The sequence below is a fragment of the Haemorhous mexicanus genome, chromosome 4, assembly GCF_027477595.1.
Source record: "Haemorhous mexicanus isolate bHaeMex1 chromosome 4, bHaeMex1.pri, whole genome shotgun sequence".
NCBI classification, from domain to species: domain Eukaryota; kingdom Metazoa; phylum Chordata; class Aves; order Passeriformes; family Fringillidae; genus Haemorhous; species Haemorhous mexicanus.
In genome coordinates this window covers 20389276-20408884 of record NC_082344.1, presented here as the reverse complement: position 1 = coordinate 20408884, position 19609 = coordinate 20389276, and the positions used below count along the sequence as shown (strand labels likewise).

At 41.2% G+C, this 19609-nt stretch overlaps 1 protein-coding gene across 8 annotated transcripts in view; it reads left to right on the top strand.

The window, feature by feature from the left end:
- The window catches only part of ARHGAP24 (Rho GTPase activating protein 24), a 189457-nt gene that overhangs the window by 140326 nt on the left and 29522 nt on the right, over nt 1-19609 (top strand). For all 8 annotated transcript variants that reach the window (XM_059844015.1, XM_059844016.1, XM_059844014.1 and 5 more), the window contains one exon: nt 18400-18522. In XM_059844015.1, coding sequence (XP_059699998.1) covers nt 18400-18522 — 123 coding nt within the window. The remainder of the gene's footprint in view (nt 1-18399; nt 18523-19609) is intronic.

The following is a 19609-nucleotide window of genomic DNA, read 5'->3' as shown; positions in this document are numbered from 1 at the left end:
CTTCCTGTGCCACATACCTGAGGCTTTTGTTCTCACAGAAGAAATTAATGCTGCTCCTGATAAGTGTGGCTCCCTCCTGTTGTGTGGTCAGTGCACCCCACCAGCCAGGGGAGTCAGGAGCTGTGTTGATTCCCTAGCTCAGCTTTCCTGTTGAAACTGGATCCTGAAGCTAGGAATGGAATGGAGGTTCCCACTAAGCGCAACTGAGTTTGAAATGCCTCCACTGCTACCCACTCAGGGAGACATGGAGAACTGCTGAGTCACTTCTTTGCACGATTTGCCATCATTTTTAGGAGTCTGTAATTTCATTAATTTCTTTGATAGAGGAGTTATGTTTTGGATTTACTTGGAATTTCTGTTGTTGGAGACATTTTGTTTCTATTTTATGAATCAGATAATTTGTCACTTTGAATTTCAAGCACAGACTGTTAGTGTATGGTGTGTTTACAGTATTTTCAGCAGAGGATTGAGGCTGTGAACAGTTTCATGACCACATGCAATATGCAGTTCTTTCAGAAGGCAGTGTTTTTATATCAATAACCATCATATGTGCCTTGAAAACTGCTGTGTCAGTAAATATCTGTTCTTGTGGTAGGCCAGTGAAAAGTCTGTGCTTACTTGATAGGGGTAAATTCTGCTTGTCTTGCTCTCTGTAACCTCACAGACCACTCATGGAGCTTATTTTGATCAGCAGTTGAAGTAGCTTCTTCTTTTTTAAGTTGTCAAAAACAATGAAATATTCATTAAATATCTCTGATTATTTTGGATCATTTGCAGATCACATGATAGAAAGAATTTTGAAATCGTGTGCAGTAAAGGCTGTATTGTACAGCAGTGTAGCAGCCTTTTTTTTCCTGGTAGTGTCACGGGGAAAACTGTGCTGCCTACAGCAGTGTGCACGTGCAGAGTATGGAAAGGACAATGTATGTCTTGGGTAAATGTACCCAGGTGTCATCACCAGGTGGACAGGATAGCAATATACTTATTCATCACACTGTCATCTGAAATTTTATGTAGCTAATTTTCTGTGTTTTGATGAGTCTTCTGTAAATTTCTAATGCTATGAAGCTTCTGGGTCCTGGCATCCACAAGTGACCAAGTAAATTACTTGGTCCCAAAATCTGGCTGTGACACTTGTCTATTTCTCCAGTATCTCTTCCAAAACCAGCTCTCTGAATATTTTTTTTGCTTTATGGAGTCCATGGCCAGGATCTGGAACTCCTTTATGTTTAAATTAACATTTCAGGCACTAAAGACAGAGGAAGGGGGTTTGGGTAGAGAAAACATGTTTGTTTGTTTTTTAAATAAAGTGTCTCTACACTTGCCCAGGTGAGAAAATGCAAGGTTTTCTTTCAGAACTTGAGCATTCTTCCTCCCTTCCCTGAATGCAGCCTGGGAACAATTTCAGTGTGGTTTGTCCTCAGAGAGGATTTGCTTTTTTAAGTGGTTGGCTCTGCAAATCCCACAGACTCCCTCAACTTGCTCCTTTCTCCACTAGGGGTTTTTGCTTGCACCGGGTACTACATGCAGTGGGATAACTTCTTTGGATAGCATTTTATTCCTTTTAAAAAAACCCAAATGCATGCACATCAACAAAATACCCAGCAAAGTTGTTTTTAGATGACAGCTACATTTCAGTTCCCAGATGTATGCCATAACCCCAGAATGAAGTTCCTGATTTCACTCAGCTGAAGTGCTTCACCTCACCCTCTCACGGCAGAGAATATTCACCCACTATAGTTTGTGATGCAAATGACACCAACCTGCAGTTTCTTTCTAGCCCTGTATACTGGGGTGGGATTAGCAGTTTATCCCAAGTGTAGTCTGGAGGCATAACTCTTTTCTAATGGAATTGCATATTGGTAGCTCAGCACTGGAATCAGACACTGAATTCTAGGGCAGGAAACCAAGTGACCCTAGTGATAGGATGGCATGCAGGCAGCTGATTTGAGGATGCAGCCACTACCTTTCATTAATTAACTCTTGCAAATTTACCCATGTGAATTTACTATCGGATTGTTTTTCTGTGTGCAGGCAAGATTTTCCTGTGTGCAGTGAAGGTACTTCTGTCTCGCCATGTTAAGTGTCCTTCCAACTAATCAGATACCCATGCTGGGAGTGAGATAAGATGAGATTTTGTTTTGACTGCCGCCAAGGTCAGAGCTGTTGTTTGCCTGGCTTCAAGCAGATTTGGTAGGCTGCTGATATCTGTGTCTGTCTTCTTTTGATGATAAGCCTCCTTTGTCCCTTGGAGGGAGGGGAGAAATGGAGAGGCCAACTGCAAAGAAACATGTGTTTTGCAAGGCACTACAGGTGAATTCTATGGATATCAGAGCAAAAAGCTGTGGAGCTGCCTGGAAGGTTTCTTGTGGCCGAAGCTGCAGGCAGCACACAGGAGTAGTGCATTTTGAGCAGTGTTTCCCTGTTCCCACCTGTTATACAGCCAGGGTCTCTGTGAGAGCTACACATCCACATTGGACATGAGCAAGGGCCAAGGTGAGCTGTTGGCAAGGTATGCAGAGCTTCCTGTGCTGCTCTGGAGTTGTGGTAAGCCATGCTGTGATGGTGATGGGAAGTGGTGGGAGCAGCCCATCTGCTGGACAGAGCCAAGTTCAGCTGGGGACCCTGGCAAGTGACAACAGGCAGTCTGTTCCATGGCTGAGCTAGCACAGGTGACGTGTCTGTGTCCTCTGCAGTAGTGTGGGTAGCAGTAAAGGGGCTCTCTCTTGTACCTACCAGTACACCTTAACTGAGCTGGGTGAGCACAGCCTGCTCTAGGATGGCCCTGAAGTGCTCTGCGGCAGTGTCATGCTGTGATTTCTTTTTCAGTGCCTTTAGAGAGAGGCCACATGCACAAAAGTCAGCTGAGAATTACCATCTCCTGAAGGTGTGGGGCTGGCTCTTCCTGCAGCAGTCTCTGAGGGAAACCTAACAGTCAGCAGCCTCTGACACAGCAGGTCTGGTGCCCAGCTCTGGGTGGGCTTTTCCCAGTCGTATGCTTAAATACTAATGGGAACTCAAGTGGTTCTGTTGCCATCTCTGAGAACAGACATGCTGTCTTGGAGGTTCAGTTTTGTTTGGTGGTGTCCCAGAGAAATTCAGTTTGCTTTGTAAACAAACTCTCTTCAGAGGTTTTACTGAGGCAGCCTGCAGCTGCTTCCATAGGCTTGAAGCTTTATTTTAAAGCTTAGCAAAAGCAAATAAATGGATGTGTTGGTCAGATATGCCTGTGTTGCAGCTGTCCCACACCAGCAGACGGCAGGGTGGAATATTTCATGCAGGCTTGTGTGTATGCTGAATTTGCTGAGTAAGTGGAGCTTCATGAGGCTAATGTGACCATAGCACATCGGGATGTGCAGTGCCAGTGTGCTGGTGTGTAGGTGAGAGCATTGTACCTTTTACAGCGAGGTGGAACATTATTTTTATATAAATTTTATACGTGTTTTTATAATTATAACTGGCCCAATTACCTGATGAACAGATCTCTTCCTGAGCTGGTGTGTTTTATGGAGCTATAAGGGAACTTTTCTGTGCTGCTGTCAGGAGGGGATTGCTGGAAGGGGATATTCCTCTCCAGTCCCAGGATGGTACCTCTATCCTCTCTCCCCTGATGCAGTAGGAATGGGCTGTGTGCCTCTCTTGCTCCTTCTGTGGGATGTGGGGTTTTCTCATGTCATGGGAGGATGAATGAAGCCGTTCAGCAGGTGCTGCAGTTGGTTGTTAGATTTCAATATGCTTTCAGCCTGGGAAAATTAATATATAGCAAAGTTAGAGGAAGGGAATATTGCAAATGGTTGGGTTTATAGGATACCTGAGGTAAATGGAGACAAGCCAATTAATTGTTGGCTGGTTGTTCACATATATATATCTGGAGAGTTGATCCAGAGTCATTCTGGAGTGGTTGGAGAATCCCAGGTGCTTTAGATGTTTGGAGTCTAAACAAAGTGTCCAAGTCCTGCTGTCACCCACCCCTCCCTTAGCATTTCCAGATGTGTGTCCTTGTCCAGTAAAGCCTTCTTGGAGCTGAAACTTGCATCCCCATTATCCCATTCCCAGAGGTCCCTCCTGAGATTCTATCTTAGCACAAACACAGTCATTTGTAGCCTCTCTCCACAGGTAATAACCTTGCATTTTATGAGTTATGTCTTCTGATCTGTGAGGTCAGGAGAATTAATCGCATTAAAAAAAACAAAGGAAAAAAAAAAAGGTGGCTATACCTTGTATGGTAAGAAGGCCTCTCTTCTAAGCGTGGAAATATCATTCCCCATTTTAGCTAAGAGTTTAATTTTTTTCCTGAGGACTTGGGCTTCAGGAGCACTATGCAGTGGGAGACTTGTTCTTATTTATGGCAGTCTTTGCTTTGGAAGTCTCCAGTTTCGACTGGATGTGTCAGGATTTCACCCCACAAACAGGGATCCATTCTTACCCACCCATTCTTGTGCAGATAAACACCTTCATTTCATCACTGCATACTGGAGCAGAGCTGTTGGATGTGATACCAGAGTCCTGCTGGGAAGCAGTCACTGAAAGAATTAACCTTTCAGTGACCCAGCCTCTGTGGCAACAAATCTGTCTCCCAGACCTAGGAGTGTGGTGTATATTTTAGTACAGTCATGGAAGTTGCCCTAGAAGGTCAAGAGCAGAGATCTGTGAGCTTAGTTACATGGCTAAGCAAAATCTATTTTAGGGAGAAAAGCTATTAAACTGCAGAAATCTTATTAGCAGTCCTAAATGGTAGACTTTGCCATTAGCTTTTTGAATTGCAATCTTGGTATGTTTGAGTTCTTCAGATTTATTTGAGGCATTCTTCTGAGAATTGTGCCTACATGGTAGGAATGCATAGTGACATTTAGTTTAATAAATTGATTCATTACCTCTAGATTTGTTTATCACTCTAATTGTATCATTATATTTCCACTATCGTTTTGAATTAACTTACACCATCCCCTCAGATCGTGCTGCCACTTTCATTTTCTCTTCCATGGGATGTTGTCTCCTTTATAATTATTTTATCAGCATTTAAATAGTGTTTTATGCCAGAGTAAAAGCAGAGTAAGGCAGAAGTATTTGTCCCCATTTAGAGTATCTGAAGGTCAGGAAAATGACACAACTTCCCCAGATTCCTGTGTAAGTAGCGAAGAGCTCTGTGATTGTGGAAAACAGGTTTTGCTCTTCTATCCTGTGCCTGATTATTGGAATATTCACATGGCAATTCAGGCCTACACAGCATAACTACTGCAGCAGCTGAGTACTGGGGAAAAGGACAACCTGGTCACTGGGGCACAGGACTGAATCTGTGAGCCTTTGGGACTGTGTTAATCCATTTGTTGATCTGTCAGTGTCCTCCCAGCTGGAACAGAAGTTATTTCTGTAAGTAGTCCAGGCCCCTAAGAAGGAAGGCTCATGGATTACTGCTGCCAGATGCCTTTCATGGCATTGATAGTTAATCCTTCATTAGAGGAGAAATCATCATGTTCTTTTATGTAAATGAACTTTATTTACTCTGTGCATATCAGTTAGAGACCAGATGAATCTGAATGTCGAAAGGGCCATTTCCACACTCAGTCTCTATCCAAGGGCTAAACCCTAATTCACTGGGAGTGATTCTGCATGAGAAGTGAGTCTAGTCAGAGGCTCTAAAGAGAGAAATTACAGCAGAAAATGCACTCCCCTGCTACAGCAGACTCAGGCAAGAGCTCCATCCTACAACAGGTGAGTGCAGCATTTCTCAGAGCCTGAGTACAGGAATGACTTTTCCTGAAGTGTTGTCCCTGAAGTGCCACATGGGTGTACCCAGGTGAAGTTTCGCTTGGCTCACTCAGGTGTGGCTTGGCAGCCTGGCCACAGCCAGCACCACTCTCATTACAGCCTGGTTCTTATTATGGACCCTGCTTCCCAGGTGGGGATTTTTAACCTGAGTTACTTCTTCCCTTAGTCATGTCACTTATTTCTCCATCTGTGGGTACTGTAGCAGCTCCAGGTGGAGAGATGTGGCTTTTTGTCGTTTTTAGCAGGGTGTCCTTTGGTCGTTCCGCTCAGTTTTCATGCCATTCATTTCAAACAACTCTTTTCTGCTCAAAAAAAAAAAATCCCAAACGACTTGGCTGCCAAGGATAAGGATCTTTCTCCCTTTCAGTGCTATGTAGTCACAGAGTAATTTACAATGCTGGGCATTGGCTGATGTATTTAATATGTAAGGAACATGATGAGATTAACTAGATGTGACCACCTGTCAATCTGCAGAAATTAAGCTGTAGTAAGTTTTAGTCTCTTTCCCTGTTTGATTAGGCATAATCAACTTGAGTTTTATTTTTGTAAGATTTTATTATGGAATAAGAGGTTCTCCTGTGAGTTTTGTGCTTTCAACTTCAAAATGTAGCATGTGTGGTGGAAAGTGTATTCCTGTTCAGCTTGTGATCAATAAGTGGTTTTACAGTAGAATAATCACAGGAGGCAACACAGAGTTCCAGGGAATTTGCTGAAATCCTTGAACATTCAAAGTGACTTTGTATCCAATTTACTTTCTTGACAGTTTGGAAAGTGATGGGGGAAGTATGTTTGCAAAGGATCACAGAGATGTTTTGAAGAGGAATTCTTTGAAAGGAAGTGAAATTTGCAGTGCAGGCACCAACACATGGTTGGGTCTCATCTAAGCATCCTCTTCCAAGTATTTTCCTTTGCTCTTCTTCCTTTTTCATTTTGAAAACCTTAGCAGATGCTGGTACCTAGGAGAGCACTTCTGTATCCCCCAGCACTGGCTGAGCAGCCCTTCAGAGAAGGGTTTGATGAGACTGGTTGCACTCCATGTCTGTGTACAAACAAGGAGACCCCCAATCCACAGCCATTCCTACAGACTAAGGCTGTTCTAAGGCTGCTGTACGTCTGTTGTTGCCTTTGGGCAAGGTAGAATTAGAATTGGAATTCAGCTCTTTGTGATTGCATAAAACAGCAGCAAACTAAATGTCTCATTTTTGGAGAGGAAACTGCAGTGGGAAGGTGGTTTTGAGCTGGGGGCTAATTGCTTTGTGTCTGATAGACTGACCTCACAATTTGAGGAGGTTCTGTGGCGTGTGGGAGAAGCAACTCTACTTGCAGTGTGACGGGGAGCTTCTCTTTGCCTGGCAGCTGCTGGCTGTACCATAAAATACTTGAAGAAATAAAGTGCTGTGTCAGGCTTACCTGGGATTTCTGCTCAGCTTTTGGGAGTGGAGCTGTGCCTTTAGTGGGGCTGTGCCACCTAAAAACACCCTGCTTTTAGGGCAGCCTCCCTCTCTCTCTCCATGCTGAGTGTCTGGCTACACTCCAGAGGGACTCAGCAGTTCAGCTGGGATAACCATCAGAGTCTGTGTCCCTGTCAGAGAACTTAATGTGGGAAACCTTACAAGAGCTGGCTCTCACCCAGACTTTGTGATAATTGCCAGTAGTAGCTGTGCCACTGATACTGAGAGTCTTTCTAAGATACCAGAGTCACCTTTCCATAAAATCCCTCAGGATTTGGCAACTTTCATGTACAACATGATATGAGATCCTACAGTTCTCTCTATATTTTGAGTAGGTGTTGAATCTTGGTGATGCATTTGGTAATCTCACTGACAAATATTTCTCTCTTATTGACTTATATCTTAACATACTTTTTTTGGTTCTTGTTCTTTTAAAATATCTTCTGCCAAATATGCTGTATGGTTTAGGAACAATTGCTTGCTATGTCCGTGCTCAGTACACTTAACAATATTCCAAACCCTCCATATGGAAATAACATCCTCAGTGAATGGTAACCTGTCAGTGCATCAATTACCTTTCTTTTTAATGTTTAAACTCAGTCTGTGCATAAGGCAGAATTTTAAAGAATCTGCCATTACTTGGCACTCAGCAGTTTTGTAGATTCTAACATAGCTAGAGAATCTTGTTAAACTTCAGTGAAATCTCTTTGTCTAACTCCTAGCTCATATTAGCATTCTCTTCTATTGTTCTGTGAGGACACCATAAAGTTGTAGCAGCTTCTGTAGAGTGGCCTCAGTTTACAGTGCACATGGTGGTTATGGACAGTCAAATTTTCAAAGCAGAGCTGATGGTAGTTAAATTCCTGTCTCCTGTTTTGTCAGTCATAGGTATTTGTATGTCATCATTAGGTCCTTATCCTAAACTTAAAACTTTCTCTGGATTAAGGCTCTGTGTTTCATGAGAGGGCAGTGATTATCTAGAGGATAGATGCTGTCTCTTCAGTATTAGCTAATGTCTGCTGACTCTGTGGCTTTGTTGGTTAGTGCATTGTTGTCGTCCAGATTGTCAGTGATGGATTTTTTGTTGCCTTTCCCATTATCAGACTTGAAATATCTTGACTGATGCACAGAAATTTGCCAATAATTGTGTACCAAAATCAGAAATGCCTGTTGGTAACCTCTCAGGTTTGTCTTGCAGTCATGACTTCACTATAAGAAGTCCTTGTTTCTTTCCTACCAGAAAAATCAAGCATCTTGAATAATTTCTTCTGCTTAATCACAGATTACTTCATAGATTTACTGATATTTCTTAACAAGTAAATGGTTTGTAGGTACTCACTGTATGATGTCCTTTAAAAAAGAATACTTTGAAATACATTGGATTTCTTTTTCAAGCACTCTCTGTTAGTGCACTCTGCCAGAAATGAGACCCAAGTGATTTTTATGTGAAAAAACCACTCCGTGGTATATGGGCTCCAGCTGTCAAGGCAAAGGTATAGACCTACCCAGATTAGTAGTAAATTCACTCTGGGATTATTCTGTGCTCATTACTGAGAGGGGAAATCCAGACCATATTATGGACATGTCTTTGTCATAAATATAGCAGAACAAGGCTGAAATGATGTTTCTGTTCATCCTGCTCTATTGCAAGGTATGGAGATGTACAGAACACTAAGCTCTGTTTGTGCTTTGCAGATAACTGGTGTTTGATGGCTCTTTCCACATGAAAGCTGTGCTTGAATCTGACATTTCAGAGATGGAAATGTCTAAAGGACTGGAGAGTTGAGCTGATAATTCATTAAGCAGCTCACTTTTGTTTGAGTCAATATTGAATTGATATCCCAAAATAGTGCTGAGAGGCACAGTGTTTCTGGAGATGGCTGATTTTAGATGAGCTATGGAACAAGTGTCCTGAGCTGATGACTAAAATCTCTTGCTACTTTAGATAAGCAAGGTTGTCTTATGCTGAGACCTAACACTCTATTAGGTAATTGTTTTTGGCATATGCCAATTAGCCCACATGCTTTATTGAATAACTTATTCTTGATTTATTTACTGAACTGCTAAAACATGAATTTGCATTATTAAATAAGTGATGCTTCAATAAAGTTACATGTATGCATAATATATAGTTGCTCATTTAGGATATTTGCATCATTTTGCTTTTGTATCTGTGCTACAAAGAACTGTTATTTTTATCTGGGATCAAATTTGAATGAGCTAAAAGGACTGGCTGCTCTCTGGGGAAATTAAGTGTTTGTGTGTTTGGGTCTAACTCAGTGCAGACTGGAAAGCACCGTGCCCAGAAGCAGGGAGGAGTATGGTCAGTTCCTGATGGAGGAAAGAAACTTTTTCTTGGAAGCTTCTGGAAAGACATTATTTTTTCTGTCTGTTTATAAAATAATTACCTGCAAAATTAGAAGGCATGCAATGTTTTCTGTGTTTGGGGCAGATCACTCTACTTGTGAGTAGGCCACTGTATGAAACAGAGTTTTAAAGAGTGTCTCAAGTTACAGCTTAGGCACAGTTCACTGTCCTGGGATAGTGGATGGCTGTCTCCTGATGGAAGCTCTTTTGGCTGAACTCTGTGAAGAAATACCACATGAATTTAGCTGTTTTGTACTGAGTTAATTCCCCACCTTGTGTTGTGCACACAAGAGCATGCTTAGACTGGTAAGAGAGCATCTCGATTTTTACCTGCTGAAGGCTCAGGACATTCCATATTCATGAGGAACAGAGAGCTTAATGAATGGATGCTGAGAGCTGGAGAGCTTAATGAGTAAATGCTGAGAGCTGAAGTGAGCATGTGCTTTGAATGTTGTTCTTGTTAGTCTCTGAGAACAACCTTGCTCTGACATCCTGACGTGCTGGCTTTGCAGCCTGAAGTTCACATGCCAGTGTGTATATAGGTAGGTCCTGCCAGCCCCTGGGTGAATTTACACTTGAGGACTTCCATTCGGGTATTGATCCTTCCTTTCTTAAAATCATCAGAAGTTTTAATTTCCTGCTAGATCAAATGCCATACAAATATGTGCTGTGGACCTGACCTTTCAGAAAAATCCATTTCAGGTTGAGTGTTTGCACTTCAGTGCAATTCATGATGAGAGGCTGAAGAGCAAAGAAAGAATTTGGTCGTGCAGGGCAGTCATTTCCCCAACAGCAAAAGCTCCAGGATCTTGTTTTTTCCCAAAACAGAGTCCGAACAGTCAAATTTTTTTAAAGCATTTTTTACATGTTTGGCTATGACTACACCAGCAAATGCATGGGACTTTCCCCCCTCTTTCCTTAGAAGCATATGTTTGCAGAGACTTCCCCTAAAATCAGCTTGGAGGTCAGCCAGATTTCAAATAACATAATGCTCATTTTGGTGTCCAACTTGAGAAACGTCAAAGAAGATTCTTACTCTCAAAAGACAGTAATTTATCTTCAAGATGTGTCATGTGGGGCAGAGAAAATAAGTTGCTGTAGTAATTTGAAATTATGCTTTTCTCTTAGAATAAAATAGTTACAACAGGTAACGGTGAAGTTGTCCACATTTCTTGCACTTGTGATGTTTGTCATTATGTGACCCTCAAACTCCTCCCTTCATGGGTCATTGAAAAACTCATGTTCTTCTTTCTCTGCTGTTCATTCTAGGAGGTCTCAAACAAGTTCTGTTGTCTGATAGGATCAAAGCTGTTGTTCAGAAAATAAATCTCTCTTGCTCTGTCCCCAGGAAACAAGCACTGACAATTTGATATATTTTGTGTGTACAAGTTTTAACTAAAAAAGCAACAGTAGGTTTTTAATGGTTTGTGGTATTAGGCAAAACTCTGCTTTATTTTTATTTTCTTTAACTCAAAATTTCAGAGGAAAGCTCTTTATGGTTTACGTTTTGGAAATAGGTCACTGTAACAGAACTGTACATTTATACTGACAAATGTGGCATACAATGTTTTGGTTTTTTTTACTAACTGAATCAGTATTTTATAAGTCTCAAGTCCTAGTAGTAATGAAGGATATAGAGGAGTGGATTTTTTATGGCCAGTCTCTTGGCTTTTGTTTATTTATGCTTTTCCCATCTTTCTATCATTAAAAAAAAAAAAGCCCACATGAAATTCCATTGCAAGAGGCAATGTGTGCTCAGGGGCTGGTAAAGTGCAAAGCTGTGATGGGGTCCACACAGATTGATGGACTTCTATTAAAACCTGTAAACACACTGTTCAGTGTGGTGTGCCCTGAGCAAGAAGAGAGATGAGATTTTTTCCAAGTGATAATGGCACTGGGAAAGGGCAAGATACAGAAGTGAGCTGTGTTGGCACCAACATCTTAGAGACAGGGAAGGGTAGGACTAACAGACTCTATAAAATAGGTAACACTTGGGATCTGTGGCTGAGGATGAGGTGGAGGATTGTGAAATCTGTTTGAAGCATAGCAGAAGTTCAAATTAGGAATAAAGGAAGGGCAGCAAAACCGGGGGAAAGAATGAGACATGCCTGAAAAGATTAAAGGGCTCTGAAAAAATTGGAGCTCTTACATTGGGCGAGGGAGGATTTGAATTCATGTCTCTTTTCCCCATTAATGATCTCTTTATCACACAATTATAACTGCTGATGAGCAAGCATCACAGCTCTTTGCTCAGGTATTTAAGCAGTAATTACAGCTATGCAAACACAAAATGCTTAAATATGGCATTGCTTTTATGCTTTTATTGTGCAAAACAGTGAACTTACTCTGACAGACTGATGGTGCCGCCGTTACAGCCCTGCAGCACAGGAGAGACCTACCTGTACAGAGTGTTCATTGTGTTACACATGAGGAATTAATTTCCTGAGCCTGAGTTCACATATCTGACAGCAGCTGGTTCAGTGCTTCATGAAAACAGCTCATTCTGTTGAAAAAGCCCTGCTGTCTTCCAGGCATTCTGCAAGTGGGGGAATTGTGCTAGAGCACAATGCCCACCAGGGAATGTACTTGTGTTAGCAATCTTTTGCCACTTAGCACTTAAATTAGGCTTCAGCTTTTATGTTGAAAAAATAATATGCCCCCTTCAAAAAAATACACCCATAGTTTAGAGCACTGCTGTTGCAGAGTATTAATGCAAAAGATTGGCTGGATACCAGCAAGAGAAAATTATATTTGTACTGAAGTATTTAAAAAGCAGTATCCTCATTACTGACTTGTTCACAGTTACTTGATTCCCTTTCTAGGAAAACGTGTTAATTCTTTGTGAAGAGAGAAATTTAATAGGGCACCTGATGTGGTTTGCTAGTAAAAAATGGTGATTTTGATAGCTCAGTATTTCAAAGCTGAGATTTCTCAGTGGTGGTGGCATCAGTCGCTTAAAGCACAAGTGTTTCTCCAGGCAGATCTTTGTCCTTTAGATGACTAAGCAACTTTGAGCCAAACAATTAGAGCAGATAGAACAGGGCAGTCCTGGGAAATTCTAATTGGAATTGTAGTTTGTAGAGGTAATGCAACTGTGTAGTATTCTTCTGATGACGTGAGTTTTTGCATGGTTGTTAAGAACTTGGTTGTCCAGACTTTCTTTTTTGTAGTGAAAAAAAAAAGAGGACAGTGACTTGATCTTAGGCAAAGAACTCCTTTCTTCATTTTCAGATGAACTAAGACGGAAGGCTGTAAATTCTTGGTCAAGTTTTACACAGTCAGGAAGAACAGGACCAATTACCAGGCATGTGCAGATTAAAGAAGCTTTTTAGAATTCTAAGTAAACAAACAAAAACACAGAACTCCCAAACACAGAGAGCAAGTTTCAAGTAGCTTTGTCTCTTTTTGTTTTTAAGCTGGTCTTTTGAAATGCAGCAGTTGCTCAGCCTTCAACACAGATCGTCACTTGCTATGAAGAAAAGTTCTCAATGAATCCTGAACCCAAGAAGGCATTCAAATCTCATTAAAATACAATAGCATTCTGCAGCTTAGCTCCTTCATTTGTCTTTGCTCAGCCTATGCTTCAAGCAAGCTTTTTGCTGTTAGGTTTTTCCACTGTCCCAGTTGGAACATTTTAGTGTTTAAACTCATCTACCAGTTCCATGGCAGTTTGAAGGATAAATTGTCAGCTCAATGCAGGAGCCCAAATCATCCTTGAAAGAAGTCATGTGTGATTTTCATCACACTCAAGGTGCACAGGGTTCATCAACAGGAGTGGCCAGCAGAATAGTTCTTACATTTCACTAAAGTTTAACAGCTATGATGGAGTTCCTTGTGTCACTTGAGGATGGATGGACCCATAGTTTCCAGATTTGACAAACATGTGGTTTTGAACTGCAGCACATCAGTGTGTCAAGTCAGACCTATGCTTAAAGCAGCAGTGCTTTTACTATCAAAGTAGGGTAACCAAAAATTTCTGTGTTTTTTTCTTGAACAAGGAGTTTCATTAGAAAAAAAGGAGAATAAGGTTGTTCATCTTATTCTCTGATATTCTGTCTCCAAAATTTGCAGAGATGAGTTCTGCTTTGGATTAAAATGTCTGAATACAAATGCTTTAAAAGGAAAGTTAATGAAGGAAATCCAGGTGGGTTTTTCTAGAGACATGGATTAAGTATGTCAGTTAGTGTGCAGTTCCTTTGCAGCCAAGGGGATAATTTAGGAACACAAAGTGTAGTGGAAGAGCTGTGAATTTTATCACAATTATTGGTGTTTCGCTTGTGAAGAAAGACTAACTGGAGTCCTGATCAGAAATGATAAGTCACACAGTCTTACTATCCACCTGAACAGAGAAGAGTATGCTGGGAGGTGGTGGAGAAACAGGAGTTTCTGTTTGAATCCCATATGGAGGTGCATTTAGTGTATTCATCTGAAACATTAGAAGGCTAAAATTTTACTATTTACTTTTTCCTGAGGAGACAAATATAAAGCATCCAAGCAGGAGGATGTTTCTGGAGAAAACTTATGAGTTCTCTTGTAAGGCCAGTCTGCCTTTCATATTCATTCAGTTCCCAAGCTGAAGAGAGTATGGGTTTCAGAAACTGTGGCTAAGAGAAATGCACAAGGGAGTAGGAAACTGTTTCACTTTGAAATTGGTCCCCAATTTTATTTTACTTTTTTGTTTAGAATGAACATGTTCTTGTGAAGTTGGCCATGACATTCTCAGCTCAGAAAAAAATCGGATTAATCCTAGTTTTTTTGATGTTCCTCCTGGGAGAAAATTCTCTCTTAAATAGTTGGTATGAATTTAATCCTTTCACATTCCATTCTCAAGAAATGCTGGAACCACTGTTCACAGGAAATCCAAGATCCCTTTAAAAGGACAAAGGCAATACTTGGTGCAGAGTTCAGCCCGGGTACATCCAGGTAAAGGAAAGGTGTTGGCTTAGACAGGAAGAGTCTACAGAGTAGTAAAAACACCTTTCAGGACTGAATGCCAGAATGTCTGTGCCTTCTCCATTAATGGACAGGCTATAGGAGCTGCAGAGCTGTGGAGCCTGGCACGTTATGGAGCTGTCCCCCCTTAAATGCAGTCCCTGCTCCCAGTGCCTCTTGAAGTGGGAGCTGTGGTGCTGCATCGCCAGCACAGCCGGGTCCCTCTCTTTTCCCCTGCTCAGTGGATCGCTGCAGCAATTGGCTTCTCTGTATTTTAATTGTAGTTTGGGATTGTGGAGTTTGTTTGTTTTTTTTTCTGGATGCTGGCAAGAGTTCTTAAAATCTCTTGCTGGTACTGGGGGTACCAGCAGCACCAGTCTGTGGGTCGGCGAGCCCCTGAGCAGCAGGACAGAGCACTGGCTGCCCACATGGGTGTTATGGATAGATCCCTTTAATGAATAAGAGTTCCTTTCTGCTGCTGCCAAGGAAATAAAGCGGATTAGGGTCTGGTTAGAGCCACAGGAGTATCATTATGTGATGGTACATTGTCATTCTGAGACTCCAAACAGTGTAGATCCAATTACTTTTGGCCGTTTCCAGAGGCTGGAATGTACAGCATGTACACATCAGCAGTGCAAACAGCAGCTTTTCATCTCAGACATGCCACAGTCAGCTTCTTTGGTCAGGGGGTCTGGGTTCTGCTCCTTCCAACTCCTGTGGCACCTGCAAAGTAACAAAGGAGAAGAGATGGGGAAGAAGTGGAGTTCATATTCCAGCCCCTTGAGTTAGCTGCTCACATCCAGGCCACATCACACAGGCTCAGGCATTTCTTGGACTGTGAATGCAGGCACGGAAAACTGAGAAGGCATAATCTGAAGCTAGAAAAAAATATAGGTAAAATAGGGTAGGGCTTGCACATGGAAAAGAGTATGGATTCATATCTGCAATGTGACTTCATGCTGAGCACCATTTTCAAGTTGATGTTCTTAATGCTGATATCTGTGGTATGAATAGATGTCTTATTTTTGGAGATTGTGATCTCCTCATGCTTCATTGTAATCATAACAAAAGTATTAAAAGGAAAAAAAAGTGGAAGTGGATATTCCAAAAAATGTCTTTCACAAGTGTCCTGCAGACCTACTGAAGATTCAGGAAGGTCCTAATTCTATTTTTGTTTTTCTTTTATTTCTTATCTGAGATTATTTCTTTTCCAAATAATGGTCATTTCTTCTTGTCTCATCTTGTAAATTTTGCATTTAAAATATAGCCTCACTAAAAATAATATTTGCAGTAAAACACAAATCCAAGTGCTATTGTGTCACAAAAAAATCTTTTAATGAGGCTTCAGTTAATAATACCTACACTAACACACAAGTAGGAGAACCCTGCAAGATCCAATATTGTGTGTTGAAGAAAGGGATATAAATTACAAAGAAGATCCAAAATTGCTATAAAATGATGAAGCTCTTTCTGTTAGGAAAGCTTCACTTTCTCATAGCAAGGAAATGTAACCAAACATTATGCTTTCCTTCTCTGCAAAATCAGGCTGATTGTGTGTTGGCTCAGTGGGTGTTTACCTGAGCTAAAGTACTGCTCTGGAATTCACACTGTAAATAAGCTAGCCAGACTTCTGGGATTAATCCACTCTGTCTGGAGAACACCCTCCAATTTGTCATAACATGGTAACTTGGTAAATACTACATCATCTACTAAGCAAGTATTACATAATCTGTTGAATTTAAATATGCAGGCTATTAAAAGAATATGGATCAATCTGGCAGCACCTGAGAGGACCATCACGTCCTATTTTTTCTTGTCTCTTTAGTGAGAAAAAAAAACCACATTGCCACTTTTTTTTTTTTATTGCTGGATGTGATATATATTATGTTCATGCGTATTTTTTGTTTGTTTTTCTTTTTTTGTATGGCACCTTGCAAGATCCTAGTCCACTGAAATGAAAAGAAGCTACAGTGCAATATGATAAGATAAATCATTTCTTTAGGTTTTATAAGCCACAGAAAGGATTCAATTGTGGTGCATTATTTTTCTCTATGCTGTATTTATTACTGTTATATTTAATAGCTGTAAGAATATAATGAGGTTTTATAATTCTATCCTTATTTTTTGGGTTTTTTTAGGGTGAGAACTATATAGATGATGTGTAAAATAGGCCTGTTGAAGTAAACTGAAGATAGTATCATGTCTCCTTTTTGTCCTTGAATGAGGCATCTGTCCTTTTTCTGGTCAAAATTAATACGTAAAAGGTAAAAATGGGGAGCAAGTTCCAGGGCCTGACTGTGTTTTCTGCAGGGCAGGGTTGATGTGGAATGTTAAGGTCTGGAATTCTGATGCTTCCCTGTCTCTATACCCTCATTCTCTGTGGTAAAAAGGATGGAACATAGCACAGAAGACCCATATTTTGTCCTGACCTTGGGCTAGTCACTGAAAAGATTTTGAAAAAATTAATCTTGATATTTCTCTCGTATTGACACTTAACGTAAGTTCATCCTTACTATATCTTAGAAAAAAACCCTAGTGTACTTTAGACTTTTAAACTGTGGTATGTTCTAAAATGTACTGTAGTTCAGGTTGTTGTATTGTTTGTTTTGATGCATTTGGGGAGCATAAGGGTGTATGAATGGCTGAGTTTTGGCTGTAGAAATCTAGAATCTCTGTTTACCTCCAAGTTAAAATTTAAGTTTGAATAATGATGCAATCCTTAAGAATAAATTTTCAGTAGAATCTGCCAATGTCTGGCTTTTGCATTCATGAAGTTTCAGTTAAGTCCCTTTTACAGTGTGTGTCCTAGTTCTGTAAAGCGTGGTCTACAGGACTAGATTAATACAGAATACTTGGGCCAGGATATTCTAGTCCTTAAGAAATTTCTCTTTAAAATCCTACCTGTTTGAATGCCCAGCACTAAGCATGGCACTCTTCCAGGAGCAGTATTCCTGCTGTAATGAGCAGAGATATTTACTTTAGATATTACTAGGATAAAAAATGGGAATGTAAGAAGCTGGAAAGATGTGAATACAGGACTGACAGGATTTCTAGGTGCATTGCATTTGTGTGTGAAGTACTTGTGTATGCCCTTGGCTCAGTGAAAGGGCATTAAAATGCCACTCTTTTTCTGGAAGGGCTTGGCATTCTGCAGTGCTGGAAAGGTGGTTTGAATCCTCAGTGCCCTTGCACTAGGTACCTTTTAGAATGGAGATGAAACAGTGCTACAGGTCTGAAAACATGGAGCTGTGGCAAGCCAGGCTCTGGTTTTGACCTTCTTAGTGCGGGCCCATTCTTTACAGAAAGGATAAAAAGGCAGTGTGTTCCCTTTTAATCTAATCCTCATCAGAGCTGTCCAAGGCAGCGGGTTGTACCGTGTCGTCTGCCTTCTCCTTACGGAGTCTCACAGCAGCACTTGGGTGTATCAAGTGTTATTGCCCTGAAAGTGGCACAGTGTGTTCCTGAAAATAAGAATGGAGTCATCCCCACTTGTTCAAAGCACCCTTATCAGTCTCTGCATTTATTCTCTCCATGGTGGTACAGTAACTGCTTCAAAATTTCCAGTGCGTGTATCAAGTTACAGATTAGTGCAGGCCCCTGTGGTTCTTGGAACAGCATGGGGCTGTTTTTGTTTACTGATGACATTTATCCTCTCATTTCCTTTTGGAAGCATGACAGCTTCTCAGTGTCTCATGGGGAATGTACTTACAGGACCTTCTTTTCATGCCATGTCTGTCAGCAAGCACTGCACTGCACAGTATCCATGTCTGCTTGCTCTGGAGCCGCTGCTGGTGCTTCCAGCAGCCAGACTGGCAGGAGCTTGGCTGGGCACGGGAGCAAAAGCAAAAGGGTTCCTAAGTGCAATTCTCTTGTCTTGCAGGAGGAGACCGGGAGCGGATGACAGCTAATCATGAGACCTACCTCCTCATGGCGAGCACGCAGAATGACATGGAGGATTGGGTGAAATCCATCCGCAGGGTTATATGGGCACCCTTTGGAGGAGGTGAGTCACCGAGGGAACATGCAGTGCTCACAGATGCACAAAGACTCACGGGGCTCTTCTGTTATCTCTGAGTCGCAGCCAGGGCTTTGAAATAAAGAGGAGGATGGTCTAGATCTTTCCAGAAAAGTGGAGTAAACATGTTTCCATGCAGAGGGCTCAATTAAAAGACTTTGAACTGTCTGGAACCACTTCCCTTGGTGAGGATAGCACATGATAGTGTGCGGGGAAGTTTTAAAGAAGATTGGTCTTGTATGAAATCAGCTTTCCTGCAAGGTAATTCTTTTGGTCACCAGCTGAAAAAACCATCCATGGTGTTTCTTAAATGCCTGTTGGAAAAGCTGTTAGCAGTTCTCCTGCCAGTGACAGCTAAGAGCAGTAATAGTATTATACAAAGCCTCAGAATATTAGCACAAACAGTGTGGGAATTTGATTGTCATCTCCAGTGATTTCAGTAGTACTGGACCAAAATTTATCGTGGGGAGTCTAGTTGTCTTTTTTAAAAACTCTCTTATGTTGAATGGGCTGCAAATTATTGTACTAATTTCCATCATTACTATTCTGGTGATAATATCTGTCACTAGAGGACACGAAAGAACACAAGTGCACACCACTGCTCTCAAGGTGAAGAAGAAAAAGGGAAGTTTATTTCCTGACTCCAGCATTTAGAGTTTTCTAAAAGTGACAGTGGATTGGGGGGTGACAGTGCCACCTCTCCAATGACACTGGACAAACTAACAGTCCATCAAATTTCTCCTCTTCCATAAAAGAATGCAAAACAATGAGTTATTTACAGAGAGTGTGTGAGAAAGTTTGCTACAAGTGTCAACATCAGAAAGCTTAGAAAATCTTAAAAAATCAAGGCGACAAATATCTATATTATAATATGAGTATGATTAATACTCTTGCACAAAATGTCTGTATGTTAATCTGTCTGTTCCTTGGAGTTCTCAAATCTCTAACTGAGGACAGAAATATTTTCCTACACCTCTGTTGCAGCAAATGATTATTGTTGTCTGCAGATTGCTGGAAAAAAGTCAGGAGAGCAGGACTGTCTGTGCTGTTTAATGATCAAGAAGTGCAGCTATCA